General features: G+C 33.8%; 1 protein-coding gene across 1 annotated transcript; it reads right to left on the bottom strand.

The window, feature by feature from the left end:
• On the bottom strand, positions 1 to 23,793 carry LOC124820171 (protein SABRE-like). Its single transcript, XM_088094722.1, has 23 exons — positions 23,723 to 23,793; positions 21,570 to 21,681; positions 21,057 to 21,341; positions 20,674 to 20,936; positions 20,154 to 20,367; positions 19,717 to 19,887; positions 19,559 to 19,636; positions 17,737 to 17,991; positions 14,280 to 16,388; positions 12,098 to 14,129; positions 11,786 to 11,883; positions 10,945 to 11,301; positions 6,031 to 6,149; positions 5,050 to 5,299; positions 4,730 to 4,954; positions 4,168 to 4,307; positions 3,717 to 3,789; positions 3,444 to 3,545; positions 3,188 to 3,349; positions 2,671 to 2,874; positions 2,394 to 2,561; positions 453 to 816; positions 1 to 335 (listed from the first exon to the last, which is right to left on the bottom strand). Exons 1-23 carry the CDS (start codon positions 23,791 to 23,793, stop codon positions 205 to 207), a joined length of 7,983 nt encoding a protein of 2,660 aa, XP_087950848.1. The 3' UTR covers positions 1 to 204.
• Positions 23,794 to 27,233: the final 3,440 nt, after the last annotated feature.

The raw sequence follows: 27,233 nt of genomic DNA, 5'->3' as shown, positions 1-27,233 counted from the left end.
AATTCAAGGCTCTTTAACAACAATGGCTGAGGTTGCCAGGGAATAATACACTGAATAGACATCGACATCAATCACATGTTATCTAAATTTGAAGTTCAAAGTTCTATGTTTCCATTTCTGTTAGCTGTTTATCTGCTGATTTAGTTATTTAAGAATAAGGAATAACGTAGTTCATGATCAACATAAAAACTAAGAATTATTCCTTTACATAATCTGTTCTGGTAAACTTTCATCATCGGATGAAGATTCACTCGAAGAATCACTGTCAAATGAAATGGTCTCTTCTTGTGGAGATGATGGTAATGCTTCTTCTACTATTTGTTGTAAGGGAGAACCTGTAAAAGAGTGACTTTCAGACCTTCAACTACTAAGTAAAAAAGAAAAGAATTGATCAATTGCAATCTATAACAAGCAAGATAAAACAATGAAATGCAAGTGACTCAAGAACAAACCCTTTTGTCCTTTAGCCTGCAACTTCATGGTGTGCTTCTTAATAAGCTTTTTGGCTTGTGTGATCGTGAGCTGCCTAGCAAAAGGAGAGATCTCTGTATCATTTTCATTCAGATCCCCTTGAATTTCATTCTCTCCTTCATTTTTCTTTGTCTTTTGCACAAATGCCTTTGCCTTGCGTTTTTGATGGCTAAATATTCCTTTAATGGATGTTACAAATCCATCACCTGCTCCATCAGTAGGACGCTTAGGAAAAGATGGTGGAAGCTTATCAGATTTTCCTTCACTGTCAATAGAAGCAACATCCACTTCTGGACCACTGGAACTAGGGAGCTGAACCTGACCTTTGTCTTTAAATTTCTTAATCTGCATGATCCATAACAAGACATTTAAATGAATTAAGCAGAATCAGTTGAACATTCTCACCAACTTCAGTGTAAAGGGTATGGAAAAAGCCACATATTGCTCCTTGATACTGAAATTGCGCACGGCATTGCAACATATAGGCTAAACTGAATAAATCTGAGGTAAATTGTTGTGAAATTGAAGTTTGGTAGTGATAAATTGTATCAGATTTAGTATCAAACAGAATTAATAGTTCAGTTTGTCCTAAGAAATTGTTTGTTCTTGTGAATAACTAGTCATTTATTGTGATCTTCATGCCTATAAATTAAAAACTTACCAAGTGGTATACTCACTCATGCCCATTAGGAAAATTTCCATGATTCTCTATTTCTCACAAGGAACTTCTGATTTAGAGGGTTCAGCTTCAGCAACAAAAGCACTCTTGAAGAAGGTCTTACTGAGCACTCAAGCTCTCAGAAACCTTTTAACTTAGAATTGAAATTTAGGCTTAACTCAATGCCAAGAGCTAGATAATTCGGGTTGGAATATCTCACTGTCACCAGACTATATATATTCTTTGCAGGTAGTGTAGTTAGTCAGTTTCTAAGTCTCCTCTACTAAGTAAGACACCATTCATACTCGAGTCATCGGATATTTAACAATAGATTGGGCAAGTTTCTTTAAGTTAGAAGATTCACCTCCATATACTGAATTCATTTTGGAAAGTAACTGAATTTCTTGAGAAAGTAAGGTTTGTACAGATCCAATGCAGAAATATAGTATAAAGCCATGGCTTCAGTCCCTTGTGCACTTATTTGGCTCAAACAATTGACATTAGTTTGTGATAGTTAGGATGCTTTGCATATTTCTTCTTATCTTCTATTCCATGAGAGGACTAAGCATATTTAGGAAGATTTCCACTTTATCAAAGAGAAGATTTATTTGGTGATATCACAGATTTTCTCATCTTCAATGATTAATTTAAAGATATCTTCAACAAGTCTTTCTGGCGTCCTTGGTGCATATGATTTACATGCTTCAACTAGATAGGGAGTGTTGGATATAGTTAGATCTTTTTAATTGAGGTAATTCTATAAAAGGAACTTAGAGTTAGAGGCAAGTTATGTGTAGAAATAACTACTTTAGAAATATGTTCAGTATTAAAACCTTGAGTATGACAGTTATGTATTAGAATCTGTAGGATGAGGGTTATGTGATGAAAATAACTACTGGCAGTTAATTAGTAGGAGTATATATCTAATTGTGGCTTGTGTAATTAGGCAGTTTGAAGTTATTTGTAACTTGTATTGAAGGAAGAGAATACTCCAAGTTGGAGCCTTTCGTTTCTTGGACAGCAATTGCATTGCTGTATTTGGATGTGACAGGAGACTCTTGTCTCTTGCACACAAAATGTATTACTTTCAAAGTGAATCACAAAAGCAACAATTTCACTCAAGTTTGTTTTAGAATGTCGTCATAAATTTGAAGTGGTGGGTAGGTATGAATAGCTGTCAACAAAGATAAACATAGTGAATATACATTCATTCTTGGTAACACTAAAATGAAAGAAGAACAGGAAACTGTAAGTTGTTCTTCACCTGCATTCCAGTCACAGACTTAAGAACTCCCCATATGATATGCTTCTTAACTCGTGAGATGAGTCTTTTCCAAGTCCCGGTAAACTCAACTCGATGAAATTGATCCATCAATAATTTCATATCACTCACAACAAATCTTGACCCCTCATATGTAACACACAGTTCCACCTGAAAGAAAGATCACATGATTTATAGGAAATTGGAATTATTTCAACAGTTGTGACGACTTCTGATAATAAGTGACTACTTCATCTAATGGTCCAAAGCTACTACCAACCTGGCTAATTTTGATGTTGTGAAATTCCATTATCTTTTGTGGTCTAGCTTTCTTCTCTTCTGGTGTCACAGCTACCTTCTTTTCTTCATCAGCTGCAGATTCTGCTACAGCCTCTTCCTTTGGTTTATCAGAAGATGATGACCTTTTCAACTCGGGGCTTAGACCAGTAGCAGGATTAGCTTTGGCATTTTGTGCTTTGGATGCCTGCAAGCATGTTACCAAGCATCTCACTTCTTAAAACATTATATACTAGGATGATGAGAATCTACATTCTTTCCTAACTTTTCTACCAATGTAGCATGGCATTAGCCATCCCAGATTCTTTTATTATTAGACTAATTTTAGCTAGTAACAAACCATTTCTTGATACTCTCTTCCCATTACTTTCTCCACTATTGGGTGAAATCCTATGCTGGATCCTCCATATAACATGATTTCACAAGAAGATAGTGTTTTTGATTAATGTGTTGCTAGAATTTATCTTAATATGGAGAACCATACTAGAGAATAAACTCACTTGGGCTGAGTCAGCTTGGGAAGCAAGTGGATTGACTGTGGGAAACAGCATTGCAGAGAAGCCAGATCTTGCTGGTGGATCAGTGCCTGAAGCCGAACCATCAGCTGTTGAACCTTTTTTCATACGCCTTGCACCAGCTGTGGTTGAAACCTTCCAAACCTCCTATATAAGCAATCATGACTTTGACTTAGAACACAAAATATCCATGAATATCTTCATTGTTGTGGAAACATTGCAATTGAATTAATTAATAAACCTGTCGGCGTTGTGAATCCTTCTTTTCTTCTGGGAAGAAATAGACCCACATCATTCTGTACATTGTTTCTGTCAAATGGATCTTAAGGGGATAAATCTCTACCTATAGAGTAAAATGTGCTCATGTTAGGAAACAAAAAACACAAGTATTACTGCACACATTTTCTACTCAAACAGATTCCCAGTTCTCCATACACAATGGTTTATCTGTTATCATTGTAATATCATAACTGAGTTTGTATTACTGTACAACAACAGGTATGGAACCACTTACATGGAAAAGTTCAAAAGGAGAATTTCCATCCTTTGGAGCTCCCTGTCTCGCATCAAGTTTAACCATCACTTTTCTGGAAAAAAGAAAAAAACAAGCAAACATGCAATATCAAGGTACCCAGAAGATATAGAAAACACACTAATCTTTATTGCTATAGAAAAGGTAACACCAGTCTTATGATAAAATAAGTTATTAAGAGGCTCCTTTTTTTTCTTCCCATTCCATCTACATAATTAATTTCAACAATACAAGCAAATATTTTAATTTTACTTTCTGTATGCCTTTTCAGTTAAATAGGGCTGAAATGATGCAGTTGAACTTGAACTTAAAAGTAATCATAATTTAACTAGAAATTAAGACATTTCATGGAACAGCAAAGCAAAAAATATCAGAAAATCTACTTGGAAGCACCAGTAAATTGAAGAAAAAGGCCTGAAAAAAAAATACATACTTTCCCCAATCGGGAGGGGGATTCCATGCTGACAGAATTGTATCAGATTTGGCATTAGACAGGCAGTTTCTGAAAACAACAAATTTTGTGGTAAACAGAGAAATGCCGATATCCCTATAATCCCGGTCGAAGTCGTAGATCTAAGAGATTAGAAGAAAGAAACTGAATTAGTATATTATTGCAAATCGAAAGAAAGAGAATCATGATATTCTCAGGTTCATAGGATCAAGGACAAAAAAGAACTACTGAATTAGAAAAGATCATTGCAGTTTTTTCCATAACATGCAGGGATGATAAATTTGCAGATTCAATATTGTGATGACCGAAGAGCACTATAATAGATGTATCAATGCATTCTCTACAAAGTCAATGGAGCAAATTTGAGCCTCAAAGTACAAAATTTTTAGAATCTATCTAATATATTTGAAGTCAAACTCAGTGCTGAGATTATCAGACGCTGAGACGGCAAAGTTCATACTTCATGAGAAACAATTTTTCAGGGGATTTCAGGGGATTCAATGAGCCTTGGAAGGATAAACACAGGGAGCAAAAGAGTTCTTACCATGTCATTGATCTCGACTTCAGCAATGGGTTTACCATCAAGGATCATGCTCCAAACAACTTTGTTAATTTGCATAGATATGCGCATTGCATATGAAGGACTTTTGTTCTTCTCCTTCTCCATTAACCTCTGTTGTGCAGCTTTATGCATAGCCACTCTTAATGATGCATATGCTTCCTTCCTAAATTTTTTCGCATTTACAAGTTCTTTCTCCAGTTCTTGGACCTGCCAGTGTTGGACAACGTTTATTACACATGCAAATTTGTGGATTTTTAACTAGCCCTGCGATTTAAGGATTGTTGAAAAGATTCATTTCTTACCAGCTTGTCTATTCCACCGTCTATCATCCACAAGTCTGCTTCCTCTTCTGGGTGTGAATTTCTTGAAAGGTCATGCCAAAGACACAATTTTCTTATATCATCACGAATCAAATTTTGACCCCTCTCTTTCCTTTCAAGGTTGATCTTTTCAAGTTCCACCTCTTCAACACCATCTGGTACCATCTCATCTGCTTCTTCTTCTTTATCTTCATCATCTTCAGCAAAAAGAGTCATGCTACTTTTTCGAGGCCTAAGTTGTACATGATATATACTTGGTTAATTTAAAGGGCTCTTAATATAGAGCAGAACATCTTGGATTTAAATTTCTTTAAGGCAAAAAATAGACTGCATCATTGTACGAATCATGTAATTTGATTGCCTGGATTATAGACATGGATGAGAAACATATCTTCCTGAAAAGTAATTTAAGAGTTAACTAATTTTCATTAGAAAACTACTGCAACATCAATGAACATCAGCTGTCATGTTTTATCTTAAAAACTAATAACTGAAGTTGCCCCACATGCCTGCCGGAATGGACGAATTTATAAGAACATATGATTATTATAAGCTTTGGTACCATTATAGATTTGAACTTAAAACCAATTGGCATCAAGGGATGTGAAACTTTCCAAAACAAACACCGTTTCAGGTCATTATCCACAGAAAACAAGTAACCCAGAAGTTGAAAATATAAAGGGAATGCTGAGTATGTGATTTGAGCATGCCAGATAGCAAAACCAACAAAAAAACCCAGCTTGATCCATCCATAACAGCTTATTAATCTAACACCTGAATCCCCAAATGGAAATTACAGTGATCCTACCAGTGTAGTCATTATATACGGAATGACCAAATTTACTAGACACTGATACACTTATAGGATACTATGAGGTGTAAGCATACAAGAACATCTGACGTAGGTAAAAACAGAAAAAAGTAGATTTGTAAGGAGTATAAAGCAAGAATGGGTATCCATACTTGGGAACCCGTGCAAGGAGAAGATTGCACAGCACATCTAGCATGACCTGAAACTGGCGAGAAGTCATTGTTGCTGTTATATTATGAGAATTGAAGGTGAGCTCCTTCAGCGGTTTCACCTGCAGTATTCAAGTATGAATTTGACAAAGATTACTGATCACCATAGACATGACAAAAGACAACAAACTGGTGAAAAACACTCCATACATATATTCGTTTACTACGAAAACGAAAATTCAGATACAGAGATGATCACTAGTTAGTATAATTTTTTATTTATAAAAGGTGATTTAATTAAGAAAGGAGATATCAATAGATAGGAGAATAAAATGTCAACAAAAATAAATAGAAGCAGAAACACAGTAATTAAGTATAACAGTGCACATGCTAAACCAAACTCTACATAAATATGAAGTGAAAAAACCACGAACCTAGCACCAAAGAGAATCCAAAACTATTGTTTGTTAAAGTGTTAGTATTGGAATTCCCACGTGGACTAACAATAAGGCCAATTGAGAATATATAAGTCAGCAAACCTCATCTTACAAGTCGATTTTGTAAAGTTAAATTAAACTTAAAGTCCATTTCTTAACATGGTATCAGAGCGTATTCTAGTAAGATTTATTGTTTGTTTAGCCTATTGTGTAACCCACTATCGAGGTATTTGTTGTTTGTTGGGTATATTGTTCCACTCACTATCGGGCCGCTATCGGACCACACATTAATGTATAGTTCCATGCATGAGATATATATACATTGGCGTGAGAGGGTGTGTTGGAATTCCCACATCAACTAGTGATAAGGCTAGTTTAAATATATAAGTAGATGCAAATCTAACCCTACAAGTCAGTTTTGTGAAGTTGAATTAGGCTTAAAGTTCACTTCTTAACTGTGTTAAAGTGTCAGCTACAGAGGAGATTAAATAATAGTAAATATAGAATAAATTGTTAGGGAATAGAGATGAGATATAGAAATGAAGAAGAAACCCCATGTAAGACTTGATTGACACACCAAAATAAACATACTTCCTAGTGGAGTGTGGACGTAGACATACACATTGTGTGTTGAACCATGTTAAAGTCTTATGTTGCTTATTTCTCTTTTTCTTTTATTGTCTTGTTCCTAGCAGTTCACAATATATAAGTGGTGCAAACCTCATCTATTAACAACAACAGGTGTCAATTTACAATATATAAGTTGTGCAAACCTCATCTTTATGTGTGTGAGACTAACATGTGTCAATTCACAATATATAAGTGGTGCAAACCTCATCTTTTAATAACAACAATCATCCAAGATATATGTGTATGAGACTAATAGATACTCAATAATTGAGTCTAATCCAATTCTACTTGCATAGCTTATGAGGTTATGTAAATGATATCCTTTGGAATATCTATCATACCCAAAAATAATGCAAATTTCTGTCTTGTGGAAACTTATCCCAACATTTTAGTGTTTTGCATCTTCCATACTTTCTTTTATTTTGAGAGATTGTCGATCCTTAGTGGCATGTGGAACATTCACTAGTTTATGTAACAATTATCTTGGAGAAATCCTTGTTTTCTTATATAGGGGTGGTTTTTTATTCAAATCTCTAAGAAAGGCATATTAGGATTTTTCTACCACACGTTGATCACCTTTTGTTACGTTTCTTGCAGATTTATAATTCAGTTTAAGAAATTAACACACAAATCACAAGGCACAATGTAAATAACACTCTAATTCTGAAAAACATAATACAAGAAAACATCCAACAGCTTCCCAGGGAAGAAATTCCCTTTTACACAGGACAAGCCCTGTTCTGAAACAAAATACAGTCCACCACCACAACTAGAACACCCCCCTCCTCAAAAGACAAAAACTTACTAATTACTAATTAAATCTTCCCCTAACTGTTGTTTAAACTCCTCCTAACTACCCCTAACCACTTCAAACTATCTAAAAACTGTCTACAAACTATCTAAAAACTGTCTACAAACTGTCTAATATGTTACATATCCTATTATTACTCATCGCTGCAAAACAACCTTGTCCTCAAGATTGTAATCTAAAAACTAGTCCTTAATCGTTGCGGACAACTTCCCATGCGACTGCCTCAAGGCTTCCTTTCAGTCGTTGGATTAATCCTTGAATCTTTGAAGATCTAACTTTGACAACATAATCTTTTGTAAAAAGATGCTTAATAAACAATCTAACTCAGCTTCCAAAATCAACAAGTTTATTACTGGAGTTTGCTAGCAATCGATTTCCTTAACAGATAAGTAACCAAAGACAAAAGGGAGATCGTCCAACTTTCTTGTCCTTCTTGCATAGGGCTTGCCACTTTGTCAAGAAATACTCCCCTAACTGGTTTTTTTATGTTGGGTTTACTAGAGACACCAATATCTTGAATTCTTGGATGACTTTTTCCCCCCTCCCTGTCCTTGTTACTACTGCCATCATCTCACATAAAATTTCCACACTCCCAATCCGTGTTACTGCTTCCAAACTCTCAAATAACATGTTTCCCTTGTTCCCTTCAAGTATCCTTAGTTGAGGTTTTGCAAGATCTTCCGAAGAAAGGTTATGAGATTTCTGTTGCCAGGTCTTGAACCCCTTGATTGCATTTTTTCCCATGTTATTGATGGTTAGGTGTACTTCTGCTGTTCTTGTGATGTTCTGGACTTCAAAAACATTTTCTGTCCCAACACCAACTACCTTTGAACTATCTACACTCAAAACAGCCCCATCTTTTACTTTACTCCCATAATTAATGGTTACAATATTCCCACTACATTCGACCTTCTTTCCTCTGTCTTCACTCTCCTTCACTGTTTCGACATATTCACCAAGACCTACCACACTATCTCCACTAAAACCAGCAACAACTTTTGCAACTTCATTCTGAGAAGCAAGAGTCACAACATTCCCATCACAGTCTTGGTCTCCACCTTCCTCTTCACTGATATCCTTTTCTCTTTTCTTCTCCCAATTGATGGAATTGTCTCCTCTATTTGAGGGTTTCTTGACTTTCTTGATGTCATGAAGAAGTTCCTCTCTCCCTCCCTTTCTTGCTCTGTCAACAGATTCTCCCTTCCTTTAGAGTCCTTTTTCTGAATCAGGACATCCAGAATCCTATTACATTCGTGCATCATTTCTTCCAATTTTTGGAAACTTTTTCTCATCTCTTGACACCATACCCTCACCTTTTCCAGTTCATTGGTCTCCCTCTCCAAAGTATTGAATTTCATGCTTTCCTTCGTTCTTAATCCGGCGGGTCGGACCAATTTGTTACATTTATTGGAGACAAGAAACTAGATTTATAATTCAGTTTAAGAAATTAACACACAAATCTTACTGCACAATGTAAATAACACTCTAATTCTGAAAAACATAATACAAGAAAACATCCAACAACTTCCAAGGGAAGAAATTCTCTTCTACACAGGACAAGCCCTGTTCTGAAACAAAATAGACTCCACCACCAGAACTAGAACACCCCCCTCCTTAAAAGACAAAAACTGACTAACTACTAATTAAATCTTCCCCTAATTGCTGTTTAAACTCCCCCTAACTACCCCTAACCACTTCAAACTATCTAAAAATTCTTTATAAACTATTTAAAAACTGTCTAATATATTACATATCCTATCACCTTGTTCTTTACCATTCAACCTGATACATCTAACCACCTTTAAAAGCTGTTAGGGAACTCTTTGATGGAGTCATTAACCTTCATTCAGATAACTTCAAGCTTTCTTCTCAAATTTAGAGTTTGCATCCTTGTCGTAATGTAACTTTGAAACTCCAAGAATTGGTAGTTTCCAGAGTAACAACTTTGATGAAAATATCATGTAAAGTTGTTTGTATGATGACAAGTGTTTTTTCTTCTTTTTTCATTTGTTCATTGTGACTTTTGAGTTGTGCTACAATAGGGTTTTTGGTTAATGAAGTTTGGATACTATCGTTTTCCATTATATCCCACAAATTTTGAGCCCTCAAGTAAGTACTTACCTTTGCAACTCAGGTATGAAATTTCTCATTAGAAAAAATGGGAGGTAAAGGTAACAAACTACCGGAGGTCCTTTTTGTTTGAGGTTTTTCTCTGGAGATTTCTGTGTGGTTTTCCTCACCAATTTTTCTACTTCTCTTCTCTCTTATTTTTTCTTTTACAGTCCCAAAGAATATTGAAACTCTTATACCATGTTAAAATGTTAGCTATTGAGGAGATTAAATTAGAGTAAATGCAGAATAAATTGTAAGGAAACAGATATAAGGTAACAATGAAGAAGAAAAATTTCATATATTATCATGAGAGAATACTTCAGTCACAAAAGAACTCTAACAGAAAAATGAATCCCAAAAGTTGCTTACTAAGTGCTCAAACTCTTCAATGGGTACAAGTGTTCTCCTTTCATTAAATGAATAATAGATTATGAAGAAACATAAGCCTTGTATGATGACAAAAAACACGAGACAGAAGACTTGACAGACAGAAGCCTTGTCAGACTAAATAAATATTCTGAAGTTCTAAGATTTTCTCTCTCCATAAAATTGATAAATAAATAGAACAACCTAAGAAAAAAAAACCTAGCATTCCTTTCCAATCAGATGTACCACATAATAGAGAAAACAGCACATTTCATGACCTCTTCGATTTTAACAAACCCTTGAAATCTTATTGTCAAAAATATATAAAAGGATTTAGCACCAAACCAATATTCCCAAAAGAGTATGCAAGAAATTAGCAGTATAAACAATGAGAAAACAGATATATAATTCATGCAAAGTTCTCAACGTACATACATAAACATTATGAAGATGGCTGTTTCTATTATCCAAATCTGCTGCAAATCATTCAGCACAACAGTTCATATAAAAGATATCATCTGGCAAGGATCTTTGAATTTTACAATGATACAAAAAAGTTACCTTCAGTTCTGGAGTGCCTCCTTTGTGCCTTGTGAACTGAAAATACATATCACAAGGCATGAAAACTCTCTCAAGAAGAGCACCTGTACGCATTACTTTTGGTGACCCTCTTTGAATTTTTGGCAGCCACTGCACTCCAGCCCCTAGATCAACATCTGTTGGTGCAACATGGGCCTGCACATGCTCCAACATGACAGATAACTCCCATCTTTTCCATGCAATTTCAGGCTGGTACTCACTATTTTGTCCCTCAGTTTTATTTAGTCCTTGCTCAATCATCTCTAAACCAACTTGAAGAACCGAGTGATATGACTGGGCTAAAATTCGTCCACTTACAGCAGCAAGCAAAAACCTTCCCTGTGAAAGCATGAGTACACACATAATCTTGGCACTGTTTTGAAAATTTGTAAACTAAGGAGAACTAACACATGAAAAATAAAAGACATAATATAGCAATTGGACGTGATCTACATTAAGAGAATGAAGAAAGATAAGATGGATTAAGGGTGACTGCAATGAAGACGTTTTTGAACAATTTTCAAGGAGAGATCTCTTACAACTATCTACAATTAGAGTTATTATTCTAGCTCACAATTGCCAATGGAATATATGAGTATTTCTCTTCATAGATAAACAACTAATTGTCCTAAACAAACTTACGGGAAACAGAAAACCAAAGCTGTCAGCTGTTTCTCAAAATAAGATCTGTTGATAAATTTGAACAAAAGGAAATTGTTTCAATCAAGGTACAAGTTACCATCTGAAAGGCATGCACAATTATCAAAATGCTTACTGTCTCTTCCCATAAGTTCTATTTAAAATGAAAAGGTTTATAACTTACATGTGCATCCTCTGAGTGAAGATTAAACTGTGGTTCAACAATATTAACCATGAAGTGACGAGTCCCCTCCTCTGGTTCATCAGCATTCTCATTTTTAGCTGGGAAATAGACAAAAAAGGGAAATAAAAGAGGGTAAACAAAGTTGTTAATACTCAGGAACAAATGGGGCTTAACAAAAAATTCGTCAAGGATCTCTGTTAAGCACTGATAGCACTGCTGTGACACAAGGCGTATTTAGCTATGTATTTGCTTTTCTTGTGTTATATTTAACTGCTTGCATACAAATTTTCTGAAGCATGTGACACATACTACTAGATGATGGCACGTTGTCCACATTATCCACTTGCGGTGGGGATGAAGGTAATTCAGGATTTTTGGCAGTCTGAGAAGAGGGAGAATCCAAGATGTTATTGGTGTTAAGGGACACAGAATCTTCATCTTGATTGGTTCCAGCTCCTTCATCTTGGCTGGTTTCAGCCACATTGTCTTGATGAGGTTCAGCTTCATCAACTTTACTGATTTCGCCATCATTATCTTGATGAACTTCAGTTCCATCATCTTGATGAACTTCAGCTCCATCATCTGGATGGACTTCAGTTCCTTCATCTTGAGCAGTTTCACCTGCACCATCTTGATCAGTTTCAGCAGCTTCTTGTTTTTTCTTCTCCTCACGTAACTTTCTCTGCACATACTGCCGAGAAGGAGAAGGCTTGGCAGGTGCGGCAGCTTTGGAAAGACTAGCAACCCAGAAACAAATAGCATTTCTGTTCTCAATATTCCACAGAAGCTTGAGACCATAGACAAACACACGCTGACAACTGTCTGCAATTACCACATTGTATCCTTCATCATCACTTGGATCTGATTGCGCTTGCTCGTCGGTTTCATTTCGATTTCCACGCTGTGGTCGTACATAGGTATTGTCAGAAGGTATTTTTCCTGCTTCATGCCAGGCTATCAAAGTATCAGGATCAGCCTTTGGGGACTGCTTTCTTATCGTGAAGTAATCACCAGATAAAAAGAATCCATCGTCAGGATCCTTCTGTGTCATGCAACCTTTTTCCGAGGGAGTTTTCTTGGATGCAGTTTGTGAGCCTTTTTGTTTCATGCTAATCAATTTAGTAATACTGCTGCAATCTTCTTTGCTAAGGAAAACTTTGGGCATGTGAAGATCAACACCTAGGTAAACAAGATCAAGAAGGGGACGGTAACATTCAAAAGTAAACTTTTGCTTGCCCCTCCCAAAACACACTTCAACCTTGAGCTTTGTCATAGAGAATGTCAGTCCTTTGGCTGGATCATCATCATGAAGATGCACGTTCTTTACACGAATTGGGGTGCCATCTATGCGCATCATAAACTCAGTTATAACTTTATCAAGTGCAAGGTTGCCTGATCTGACAATTCTTGGGCAACCGTAACGAGGGAAACGCGAGAAAAAGCGGAGTTTATGTGGGGGAAGATACATCAAGGTGCCAAATTTTGTCAGCCATGATAGATCATGAGAACCGAGGTTTATTGTTGGTGAAGCATTCTGAGAAGTGCGAGGAGGCTGATGAACATTAGCATCTCCTTCTGTACTATCTTTTGCAACAGATAATGATGAACTTTGTTTGTCTGATGGAGGAGGAAAGGATCTAAATGACATGCTAAATTTAATCGAAAGAGCAGTGGATCTGAAGGGGTCAAATAAGAACTCACGAGGCTTCCCTTCAATTGGAAGTGAAAACAAATAATGATTCAATGGCTTGTCAGACTCACAACCCCAATCCATTATAACTTCAAGTATAAAAACTGGAACTTCAAAGAATGGACCATAAACACCTGGTGGAATTTTGGCACCATTTTTGGTTGCCAAACTCTCCAAACTGGTCAAGTAAATGTTGAAATCTTCGGAAGAAAGAAAAATGCGACCATCTGACTGTTGAATTTCCATATAACGAGTCAAAAGTACAAGTTTATCGAACTTTTCATAAGGATCTGAACTTCCCAAAATATTCCAGTGTGTTTCAGAAAATAATAAGGTAATTCTTCCATGAATGTAGTTTCTCATGTCATCCCACCATGGCAAACTCTTCTCCTTTTTGGGTGGCAAAATTAGTGGCCCAGGAGTCTTAAGACTCAGATTAGCCCTCCGTAGCACCACGGTGAAAGCATAACTAATATCAGCAAAAACTGGTTCATAACCCACCCCAAATGACACTTCACCTTTCTGGAAACGTAACGTCAAATCTGTGTATGTCTTCATCGGCGGAGTAGTACCGGTGGCTGATCGAAGCATACTCACCTTTCTCCATTCCCCAACATAGACCTCTTGAACCATTTGAGGTTGAAAGCTAGTTGCCTACTTGAAATAAATAAAAGAAAAAATGGCCAAGAAAATGTTATCAGGTTAATCATATTTTGCAGGTTCTTAAGGATGACACTTGATCACAATAAGTAAGCATATAAAAACTACAATGTTGAAAAAAATATTATATTTGCTTCGTGTTACCTGCTGAGCCATGACAAGACGACCTTCACATTTGCCAGAAGTTCCGGCAAAGAGAGGAAATGTGTAATCTCGAATTTGAGCCACAAGAGAACCAGTGTTCAAGAGAATGTTTGCTCCATACAGTCTGGAAAATGGTATCTCTAATTCACGACAAACAGGATCAAGCGTCCTCAGAATTTCAATCATCCCATCTTCTCCACCATCGATTTTTGTCAAGGTTACATCTAAGTCTGTTGCATATGCTGAAAGAACAAAAGATCTTGAAGTACTGAGCTTGAAACCAGATTGAAATTCATCATTTTTATAAGCACCTGATCCCTCATAGAACTTTATGTTTTGGCATGACTGGTAATATGATCGGAATGTTCGTCTATAAATGTCTTCTCGCATCGATTCAACAACTGAAGGATCGTTTAGATCAACTTCAATATCATTGATATAAATTTTTTTTTCTTCAGTACAATTACTGGTATCATCAGTAGAGTTTGGATCTTTCTTAACCTTGGATATAAAATCATCTAAGAAGTTTAACCTGACAGCTAATTCGCCAACCTCCTTCTTCAACAGTGGGTAGTGTTCATCAAGCCATCCCTGAAGCGGTTCCTCTTCAATATCAAAAGTTAACTTGCGAAGGAAAAACTTCACACATCCAAATTTCACTGAACTAGGCTTTTTAGCTTTAGAACTGTCTTTCTTCACCGGAAAAATCATGTTGGTCTTTGCAGCAACAATAAGTTTCAATGCACGCAACATGTCTTCTAGAGCATCATCAATAGCACGCAATTCTAATCTGAATGGCATACAAATGTGAACATCAAGACCTTGAATCACCCAATCCCATATCGTAGCTCCCTTTGCATCAGATATAGCAGCATCAGATTTACTAGGAATTCGTGAAACCTGCATCCTGCTACTCTTGACGAGTCTGGCCCCATTAAAATAAAACAAGAGTCCTTCAAGGAGCACTCCTATACGAGCATTCTCAGAGAAAATTGACTTCACCTGAACCATAGCATCAACTCCATCTCCTAGCACACCAGATATCTTCAACATTTCTACATCAACAGCAAAAACAGAATCTTTCTTCTTTTCAGAATGCCCCGAAGGAAGAGGAACTTCATTTTTCTTATTAGAATCTTTTACATCAGACACTACATCTTCAACTTGTTCATTACCCCGCTCCCGAAGCTTGGAATTGTGTAATGCTAATTTTAGCTGCAAAACCAATTCAATCAGAGACAGATGTACATCAGGCTCCCACTTCAAACTAATCTCAGTGGCACTGAACAGAGAGCATGCAGCATTCTCTTTAAGGCCACCTAATCGCTGTACAAATTTAATATATCGTATGTCAAATAATGCCACCTTTGATACTGGCCTAGTTTCATCGTAATACTCCTGATAGATGCATCTGGCCTTCGCAAGTTCTACCTGTTTGGATCTTTTCTCCTTGTTCACACTCAACTTCAAATCTATGATTTGAAGAGAAATACAGTACTTTAGCTTCTGGTACTCATCGGAAACAGTGGATATTACAGTTGCAGTACGAGGGGTACCATCTGCGGACACACTTATTATAACTCTACCACCCTGTGAACCATAATTAACTCTCTTGGGGTCTGGAACAACTGCGTTTTCTATTCCAGTTTCCCCCAATACATACACTGAACACTTTTCGAGATTGAATTTCACCATTTGAGTTCCTTTCCCTGAACTTTTTGATGAATGTGACCGGGTAGTTGTGGATTTTTTCTTTGGACCAGAAAGGCTTTTAAATAGAACTTGAAAGGATATTGCAGTAGATATGAATGATTCTATACGCTCAAAACTTAGATAAATTGCCAGGCTTGTCACAACAACTGATAAACTTAGCACACACTTTGGAGCATCTTTTTCAGAGGATTTGATGTCCTTTTTGCCCCAATCCACACAAATCTTTGCAATGTGAAAAATGGAGGCAGAGTTTGATTCAGCACCAAAAATGCTTTTTTCCAAGCATTCTTGATTTTCATTAGCCATTTTGAGGCTTAATTCACAAAGTTCAGAATGCACTGCAGTTCCCATCTTCGAAGTGTTGTTTGCAGTTACATGTGTTGATTTTAAGCAAACCTGGATTTGGAAACAATAGATGAATGCTTGGTGTTAAATATGTCTTTACTCAAAAACATTTGAATTACATGTAAGATAACTTCCCCCAATAGAACTCAAAATGATCAAACAGGTGCCGTAATGACTTGGACAAAAGAAATTTGAAGAGTCAAAGAAACAAAACAATCCATCCATTTGGTGAGCCTCCAACACAACACTCAATCAATATCCAACAATGATCCTTTGAACCTCAAATCTAATATCCAAGTAGGGGTTTCAAATTTGTCTCTCTTAGTAGTTTATTCTAATCAATATGATTTTAATCCGTTGTTAATTTTTGTTTTTATAAAAATTAATACTCTTTAGCTCCTACGTTTATCACATTGATATAAAATGAATTATCATATTGATAAATGTAGAGATGGAAAACGTACTAAACATGGTAGGAACTGAAATCAATATTTTGAAACATTTTAAAAGATAGAGATATATTTTTATCCTTTTTAGTTTGAATGGTCATTAGGTTGTTGTTTTCATTCACATGTTTTCATTAATAGTTTAAAAAAAAGTCACCTTGTTTTCACTTCATTTCCTGTTTTCAAGAATCTGCAAAGGAGAAAAGAAGTGAAAATAAGGCGACATTTTTGTAGTTGTTTATAGAAGTATATTCGAAAAGAAATATAAAGCTAAAAAAAACTAAATGCAACCTTTCAAGAGAAAAAAAAAATACAGAATTATGATCTTTCCAATATTAGACTCACAAGCTTGCAGATCAAATGATCTCCATATTTGGACCTAGTTTTTGATTTTGAGGATGTTTTGATATCAGTTTAACATAAGTAACTTCTGAACTTTTTTTTCTGTGATCTCAAATTCATAACATAAGAAAACTGATATGATTTTATCTTTGAGCTTATCCTTTCTTGACCCTAGTGTAGCACTTTCTCCTGCTTCATATATATATATATATATATATATATATATATATATGCTTGCATGGACAAAATATAGTTTCAAACCGCAGATATTTCAGTAAGTTTGTAGTAATATTTTAGCTTCAATCAGTTACCAAAACTATCATTACAACAATATGGCTTGTTCAGGCTAAATATAAATATAAATATATAAATATAAATATATATATATATATATATATACACACACACATAATTATAAACTTTTGGTATTACTTTCTTTTTCATGCGTGTTATTTTGGAAATATCATACTTATTTTCTGATTTCTAGAGGACTCAAATGAGACACGTGTAACTAGAAAAGTTTTTAATCATGAATCACCACATGCACAACATCAAATATAAAGAGTTATATATATATAAATGTGTGTGTGTGTGTGTTTGAGAATACTTACATTATATAGTGGAGAAGCAGCCATATTGAAAAGCATTATTGTAAACTCCGAAGTTGACAAATTACATGTCCATACGATGGTCTTACTGTCATCAGTAGATTTTGGCTTTGCAACAGAAGGTTCTTCTCGGATGACCAGTTTTTTCTGCTTACTAGGTGGCTTTAGGAGCAACCAAGGCTTTATTCTGCTCATTACGATGTTGCATTGTGAACGTCCAATCTTAATTTCTGTTTCAGCTCTAATAAGCATAACTGACTAGAGGAAAGAGACCAAAAGATGAAGTAAGTTTGCGCATAAAATACAAGAAAAATAGTTATAACTCAGTGTAATAGTTCATATCAACCCTTCTTCATTCATACTGCGAGATCATTTTTTTATATATAAACTTCTCAAGAAATTATATTATACAGGATTGTGTCTATCAATGAACAAACTCTCCTAAAAGTTTAAGTTGTTATGGGTATGCTAAATTTGTTCTATATCTCCAAAGAAAAAATTATGTGATTGGATGGAGAATTTATAATTTTGTAAAAGTAAAATATATTAAATTTAAATTGTTTTACTTATTTAGTCATAGTTGATTGGAATTATTGCTTGATTAACAATTTTTCAATTAATATCAATTCAGATTTTTCTAAGTTAGCATTTGTCAATATCAATGCTATTGGTGATTAATCACAAGTTTTCTTAATCAATATTTGAAAAGAAATCTTAAATAATAAACTTTGATTAGCATCGAATGAAAAATAATAATATTAACTTCGATAATAAAAAAAATCTTATTAACATCAATCAAAATGTAATTTTGTCAATGTTGGTAAGCAAACCCTAATCATCATTAGTTGAAAAATAATGTTAACCTACATCAGCCAAAAAAAAATATTAAGTTAAAAACAACCCTGATTGACATTTGAAAATAACTCCAACTGATGTTAACAGAAAATAAAAAAAAAAAAAAAGTTTGACATCGATCAAATAACACTATAAATAAATGCTAGCTACGAAAACACAAAATAATTTGAATTGAAAAATAACGTGGACTTTCATCAGAAAAAAATAACTCTGACAATGTTGGTAGAAAAGCAATCTCTATGTTAAATCCACAGGTCAAGTCAACGACGTCTCAAAGGACACTAATTAAGTAGATTGAGTTAAGTTCATATGTTGGAATACTAATTAGATTGTGTTCAATTCATACATTAAAGTTTTACAGAACCATAAATAAGGTTAATTAATCCACAGTATAATATATAGTATATATGTGATATAAATATTATCTTACAAGTCATACTTTTAAATTTATTCTATAACAAAATTTATTATTTGTTAAATTTATTGTTTTATTTATTATTCAATCAATTAAAAATCATAAATTAATTTTAGATTTCACATATCACTTTGAAAATATTGAAAAATAAATCAAATTGTTAGTAATAGATTTTTATTTATTATTATGTTTATTCTATATTTAAAGTTCGAATTTTCTTATATAATTGGCGAGGAATCAATAATTATCAATATAAATTAATTATTAGTTCATCCATAAAGATTGATAATTAATAATTTGAAACAAATAGTATAACATAAAGAATAAGAGTAATTATTTATATTAAGGAAAAAAGAATGCAATAATATATGAAGCAAGTGCAAGTATATGTGGTTGATAGATTAAAGATATGTGATTTTAACAATAAGATTTCTACTAAAATTTCTCCACATAAACTACATATTTTACCCTTTTATTTCTCTCCCAATATTAGGAAAACGTACGAAATACAAAAACACAAAAGTGTTTCCTATGTGGAAAACAAAAATAAGTTACCTGTACAGGGACATACACAAAAGAAGCCATTTTCACACTCGATATCTCTAAGATGGAAGAACCAACTTCTTTAAAAAGCTGTAATAAACAGAACAACAAGAAAAGTAGTTGATAAGAAGGAAAACAAGTATCATGAAATAAACAAACACACTCCATACATGAATTTCACCAAATTCGAGTTGAAAATGAAGACGTCTACTCTCCCCACCATCCTTTGACGGTCGTGATTTGATGCTTTTGAATTGGATGCCGATGATGTTATTTTCAACATAAAGATTACGTTCACGATGCGTAAAACTAACGTTCACCTTTGACAAATTGAAGTTTACCTAATAATGTAAAAACATAGTTAAACACTTGATATTATAATCATTTGAACAACTTTTCTTTTCATTACATCAAATAAAAATATAAAGAAAACTATTGTTATCTTAATAGGGCCTAGAATTCTACACTAAATTGGCTCACACACTCCAAAAACTAATTCAATAATTTTAACACAAAGTCACTCATTCATACGTTAACTAACTTTGCACCAGTATGAGATCATTAGAAGAAAAAAAGAAAAAACAAAAAGCATGGTTAATTGCATTACCGTTTGAGGAAACTTTGAAATATAGCCTGAAATTTTTTCCTGCTTGTTGGAAGGTGGCTTTTTGCTATTAGGATCATCGCTCGATCCTATATTTTTCTGAGAGTCAGAAGAAGATTCTGATGAACTCTTTTTTTTCTCAAGCAACCCCTCATTCGAATTCACACTGATATCTCCAATGGAAATCTCTACACTCTTTATAGCTATACCTATTTCCCTAAATCCATAACAAGAAGAGATCAAAATTATGATACGAAATGAAAGAGATTATCCAAGTCAATGCTAATTTTTACTTCAATATATCAGGACATATAATAAATTGCAATGGAAAAATCAAATGTAATTATAAGACACCTTTATATGTAAAACAATGTAACACACGAACAACTACAAATATAAAAACTCCTATTGTCTTCAACCATAAGCTTTTCATCTTACATACAAATTCATTTCCTTTTCTCAAACTCAAACGAGTGAAGTGCATGATTAATATTTAAAAAAAAATATGCAAGGAAATCAGTACCTATCATGGCCAAATGTACAAGAGACAGAGAATTTTTCACAGACAAAAGTAGCAGAAGTCTTTTCAGTAGAAGCAACAGTTGCTTGGACAGAAGTATTGCTTCCTCCACCACTAGAATCCGATAATTGATTACTATCTTGAGGCTCAATAACGTTAAAGACAATGGGTAGTATTTGAACCCTAACTACCAAATCTGACTCGCTTCCAGCCTCTTTAGATATGTCCACATTCAACTTCCCAATTTCAACACTAAATTTAGGTGTCTGCAATGTTCACAAACACATTCACAATGTCCAAAACAATATTTTCAAATAACATGGAAATACTAAAATTAATGTATGTTTGATCGAAGAAGAAAAATAAAACAATAGAAAGATGCATACCTTCAAAGCTATATTTGTGACAGAAAGTGAGAAATATTTTGCAATGGTGCTTATAGTCTTCCACTTTCCCTTTCCTTTTCCCTTTCCAGAAGAAGCACCGCTGGATTTTTTAGGTTTCTTCTTTTTTACCTCAGTGCTTTTAATTGGAGGTCGTGTAACAACTTCTAAGTTGCATATTATTAGTTGCAACTTTGGGTCCCAAGAACTAAAACCCGCACCATGATCAACCAAACAACGACGGAAACTAAGTTTAATTTCACCAACATATATAGATTCAACACCACCCTGCACATGTCATTAATTCAAACAATGCATTTATATGAACTCGGATTTTCAAAATGGGTTGTATACACAAAAATACTGTATTATTTTTTATCACTTGCATAAGTAAAACTCAATGAATAATGAGTGAATTTTATTATTTCAAGCAATATTGGCTGATAATAACTATGTCCTGTAAATTTTGTAACTAGAAAATATGAACTATGAAAGTGAAGAAAAGTAAAGAAGAACCTTCTTAAACTTCAATTCCACGTCTTTTAAACTGTTAAATCCACTAACGCAAAATCCAACGGATGCACCAAGTACCCGACTCAAAATCCAAGACAATAATGCAAAAGATGATCTGATATAAAACTTGTAATCAGAAGCACGTAATAAAAAAGGTTAAAAGCACAAAATATTTCTAAAACATTAACTATAATGAACACAAAGTCAATGCAACATAACATTCAACTTGAAAACACAAACCACAATATGTTTTTCTACGTTAATGAGCAATAACATGATTTCATCATTAACATACAAGTAACTTTTTCTTTACACAAGTAAAACCAACAATGCAAATAACATATGATGATAAAAAAACATTGCATATAACATAAATTACAAATACGTTCAATAGTTTAATATAAAAATATCAATCCATAACAATAACAATTTTTCATCTTACATGTAGTTCCCCACAACTTCTCTTGCATGGTAATAGCAAAGGAGTTTACCAATATACTAATAAAATATATTTCTAAACTAAATCTGAAAAAAAAAAGCATTTTAATGACAATTGTCTTAAATAAAAAATTTGGAAATATAATATATATATATATATATATATATATATATATATATATATAGATTAATTCTAATTTGCTTTAATTAAGGAATTAAGAGGAAATAAAGTTTATATTACAATAAATTTTGTACTAATGGAAATTAAAAATAAAATAAAATAAAAATAAATTTTGGATCCTCGTGGTATTTGAGTTTTTCCTTGTAAGTATTGAATAAAAATTTTCTAACTAATAAATGAAATACTTCTAAAAAAATCCTTATCATGATATGTGTTTATTATCTTTGAAAATTGTTCAAATGGCAATATGCAACAGAATTGTATGCAGTGCTTCCCCACTAGCATTCTCACAATATTCAGCATAAACCAATGGAAGCTTAAAATCAAGCAGTGAACTCTCTTGACCACAACCACATCCATCGCGACGAGGATATTGAAACACTAGTAATCAATCATGTTCACCCTCTTGGGTCATGCGGGATAGAAAGGTTGAACTCTTAGTAACAAATTATTAAAAGTTTCACATCGATTACCTCAATTTATAATATATAAATAGATATAAACTTTATTTTATAAATTAATTTTATAAGATTAAATTAAATTTATGTATTTCTTGATACTAAAATCACAAAGAATATTATATCTAATTCTATGCATTTAAATTCGTAAGTAAATTAGTTATTATATACAGATTTTATCTATATATGAAAAACTAAATTCCATATAAGTACGTGTTTTTTTAGAGTATGTAACTATAAATATACACAAATTCACAAAGTAACAACAAAGGAGATTAACTTAAACATTAAACTATGAAAGACAATCAAGATGCAAGTAAATTTGTTGGGTGATGTTTGTTAATTTGAAGACTCAGAACAAAGACATTTTTTTAAAAGTTAAATATGTTTTTATTATTTAACTTGTAAAAGTTAAAATTAGTTCAGGTTCAAAACATTAAATTAATTTAGTCCTTGATTTTTAAAACTATTTTAATTTAGTCATTTTAACAAAATTTTATTAAGTTTTATTTCATGTTATGAAACACATTTGAAATGTTAAATAAATTTAACAAAATTTAATTAAAATGATTAAAATTCACATATAGTTTTATAAAGATAGAAGATTAAATTACTCCAAGATTTTAAATAGAGACTCATTCTAGTTTTTCCATACCAAAAACTATTAATATTTTTCTTAATGAAGGCAATAAGGTAATACATTATCTATTTAAAATTACAAATACAATATGTGGAGATTGATTAAGCTAACAAATTCATTAATATTTTATATGGTTTTGGTAAGCCACCCATCTCACTGACTAATGGCACTCTACATATAACCATCGTTTTTTAGGTACCTCCACAACCTTCTCTAGTTAGTTGCAACCATGACCAAACCTTCCACCATTCATATTGATGTCAACCTAAAATGCTTAACAAGTATTCAAAATTCAATCTCACCCACAAATATTTGTCTACACATTCTAATAAAAAAATTACATAAAAGACAATAATAATTGAAAGGCATGATTGAATATAACAAAAGTAAGTAGGAGAATGACATTTAGGAAGAAAATAGAGAATGATTGAAGGCTTACATGAATAGAACCAACAAGGTGACACAAAATATAGTGAATCCATGGAGGAAATTGATCGGAGAAATTTCCATTTTCACTCAAAATGCCATACGATGAAAGAAAGATGTTTCTTCAATGATGTAGTAGCATGGCGTAGTGTACCGAAGAAAGCATCGTGAAATGAAAAGAACTCATAAATTAATTTTTGCTTAAAAAAAGTGTAAAATGAAAACACATCCTTTAAAAGCATGTAGTGAGTGTTTTAGAATTAAGATCCGCTCCGTGAGGTACTCGATGATCAAAGGCGCCACTAATGTATTGCTAATTTATTATTTTAAAAATATACATATATATTTTCAAAAATAATTGAATAATTAAAAAAAATTCACCTCTAATTTAAATTTAAATTACACTAGTGGAAGCACAGGTGTTCCACTCTTCTCTTATAATAATTAAATAAATAAATAAAAATTAATTCTTCTTATTAAGAGTAAAATTTGTATACCAAAAATGATTAGAAAAAATAATTTCTTTCATTAATATTCATAAATAATGATATTAATATACGGGTAATTTTGAGAGTAATATACTTTTATATATCTTTTTACAAATTTAAAATCAATAAAGAGAAACTATGCTTAATCTACAGTATATATAATGATTATAATACGTGTGCATATCACAAAAAGACCTTTAACGTCACTATATAGATGTCCGACCTTCGAATATCCAACGTATAAAATGATCAGTGGTATTTCTGTAAATAAAACAATTATTTAGACGTCGGTTATGGGGGTCAGACGTCTAAATAATCATATACGTCGGCTTCCCATAATGGACGCTAAAACTAAACATAAAAGTAAAAAAAATTATTCTATTAGACGTCAGTTATGGGGGCTAGACGTCTAAATACTCATATACATCGGCTCCCCTGAATGGACGTCAAAATTAAACGAAAAAGTAAAAAAAATAATAATTTTATTTAAACGTCGGCTATGGGGGGCAAATGTCTAAATACTCATATACGTCGGCTCCTGATAATAGTTGAAAAACTGTTATTTTCATACTTAAAATTGATATTAAAAGCAACCTTTATACTTAAAAACTAGCTTGAAATCATGCTTTTCTTCATATTTTCATAAATAAGAGAGCTGGACAGGTTTATGCTTGATTTCAGTGTTTTTGTGCAGGTTTTAAGGTGAATTTGGTGAAAGAAGTGAAGAAGGAGAGAGATGGAATCAGAAAAGACATCAAAAAGTGCAAAAGGAGAAGCCGAAGTCACCGCTCAGCGGCAGTTTACCGCTGAGCGGCACTCAGGAAGTCACGGGAGGTCCGTTGAGGGGCAAAATGGCCGCTGAGGGGAAGAAACGACTCACGCACTTACCGCTGAGCGGTACTTTACCGCTGAGCGGCACTTTTATGGGCTTGGACCTAATTTTCTATAATTTACAAATAATATATAAGCTTTAGGGTTTCCTAGGGTTAGGTGTCTTTGGCTGGAACGAAGCAAACACTCTCTCTTCCACCCCTTTGAAGGAGGATCTTGGATGCTCAGGCTTCCTCTTCACCTTTCTAGGGTTTTATCTTTCATTCTTTCATTGTTATTCATCTAGGTTCACCATGAATATGGTGAACTAAACTCTGTATGTTTGTTGGGGAATCAATGTAATCTTTTGAAGCTCTCATATATTTGTTTTTACATCTTTTATTTAAGACCTATGCTTTCTTTCATCATTAGTTAGGGTTTTTCCTCTTTGCTTAATGCTTGCGTTGTTTAACTCATTCGATGCATGATTATTGGTTTTGTCGATACGGGCACGTACGGGGAAGTCTAGATCCGGGGAATTTCTCCCAATATTATATTGGTTGTCGTTAAGCTCCTGCACTTATGAACTAATTATTAGGAATGCTAGGAATTGTATGAACTCGTAATTAGGGAGAAGCCTTCTTGAAAGGTACTTTAGAGAGTGACATTAACAATGATGATTTGAATGTTGAATTCCTAAAATATATGAGAGTGGATAAGATGAAATTGACCCCCAACAACATATTCATACATATATTTCATTGAAAGTGTTTATCTTTTGCTTTTGTCATTGATCAAAACTTCATGCATACATATTTAATTTTCGTCTTTTGCATATAAAAATCCAAATATTTCGTCTTTAAGTCTTAGCTAATCAATAAACCACACAACTAAACTAGGCCGTGAGTCCTTTGGGAAGAACGATACTTGGTCTTACCAAGTTTATTACTTGAACGATTCGGTCATACTTGCCGATTGAAAAACAAGTTTGTGACATCATATTTTGGTGATCATAAAATTGTCCATCAAGTTTTTGGCGCCGTTGCTGGGGACTCGTGGTTTAACTGGGTAATTTGTGTGATTATTGATTATCTTTGACTTTAATTTTGAATTTCTGTTTTTATTTTCTGTTTTTTTTATTTTTCGGTTTTTTATTTGATTTTATTTTATTTTCTGTTTTTATTTGTATTTTTCTGTTTTCTGTTTTTATCTTCTCCTATATCTTTTTGTGCTAACCAAATATTCTAGGGTTTTGTTTTCTTGTGCATGCAGGAAGCAATTAGAACAAGGAGCAAGAAAACAATAGAACCTCTTCTTGAAGGTCTAGACGAGAGTAGACGGAGGAGAAGAATCCGAACATCTAGAAAACTTTTCCCTCCTCCGGAAACTCTGTTACAACCATCACCACAAGGTTCTGTTCATAGCACAGAAAATATGGAGAACAATAATATCAGAAGAACTCTTGCTGACTACACCAATATAGCTGGACCTCAGCACTTTAACAGTATAGCTAGACCTAGAGTCAATGCAGCTAACATGGAGGTCAAACCAGCACTGATCCAACTGGTGAAAAGCAACCAATTTAATGGGTTATCTCATGAAAGCCCATATGAGCACCTCACTACCTTCAATGAGATTTGCAACACAATCAAGATTAATGGGGTGCCAGACGAAGCTATCAAACTTAGCTTGTTTCCTTTCTCATTGGGAGGCAATGCTAAGCTTTGGTTGAATTCTTTCCCAGAAGGAAGTTTCACAGAGTGGGAAGCAGTGGTAACAAAGTTTTTAAACAAGTACTTTCCACAATCAAAGGTGACAAAAGGCAAGCAAGAGATATCTTCATTTAAGCAGGGCATGGAAGAATCACTGGGGCATGCATGGGATAGATACAAAAGTCTGCTAAGAAAAACACCCACGCATGGCTTTGAAGAACAGGAAGTAGTCTTAACTTTCCTTGGAGGGCTTGGTTCACAAACCAAGATGATGCTGGACGCCTCAGCAGGAGGCAATATTAAATGGAAAACTCCAGAGGAAGCCACAGAAATAATTGAAAACATGACTACTAATAAAAATAAGTGGAACAGTGAAAGAGGAGCTCATATTCAACAAAAAGGAGTTCTACAATTGCAATCCAATGATGCCTTGATAGCTCAGAACAAGTTAATAACTCAACAATTGGATAATCTCTAAAAGATACTTGAACAATTGCCACAAGAGTTAAAGACT

This window comes from Vigna umbellata, chromosome 7 (genome assembly GCF_029865625.1).
Source record: "Vigna umbellata cultivar VRB3 chromosome 7, Vumbellata_1.0, whole genome shotgun sequence".
Classification (NCBI taxonomy): domain Eukaryota; kingdom Viridiplantae; phylum Streptophyta; class Magnoliopsida; order Fabales; family Fabaceae; genus Vigna; species Vigna umbellata.
This window is presented reverse-complemented; position numbering and strand designations above follow the sequence as displayed.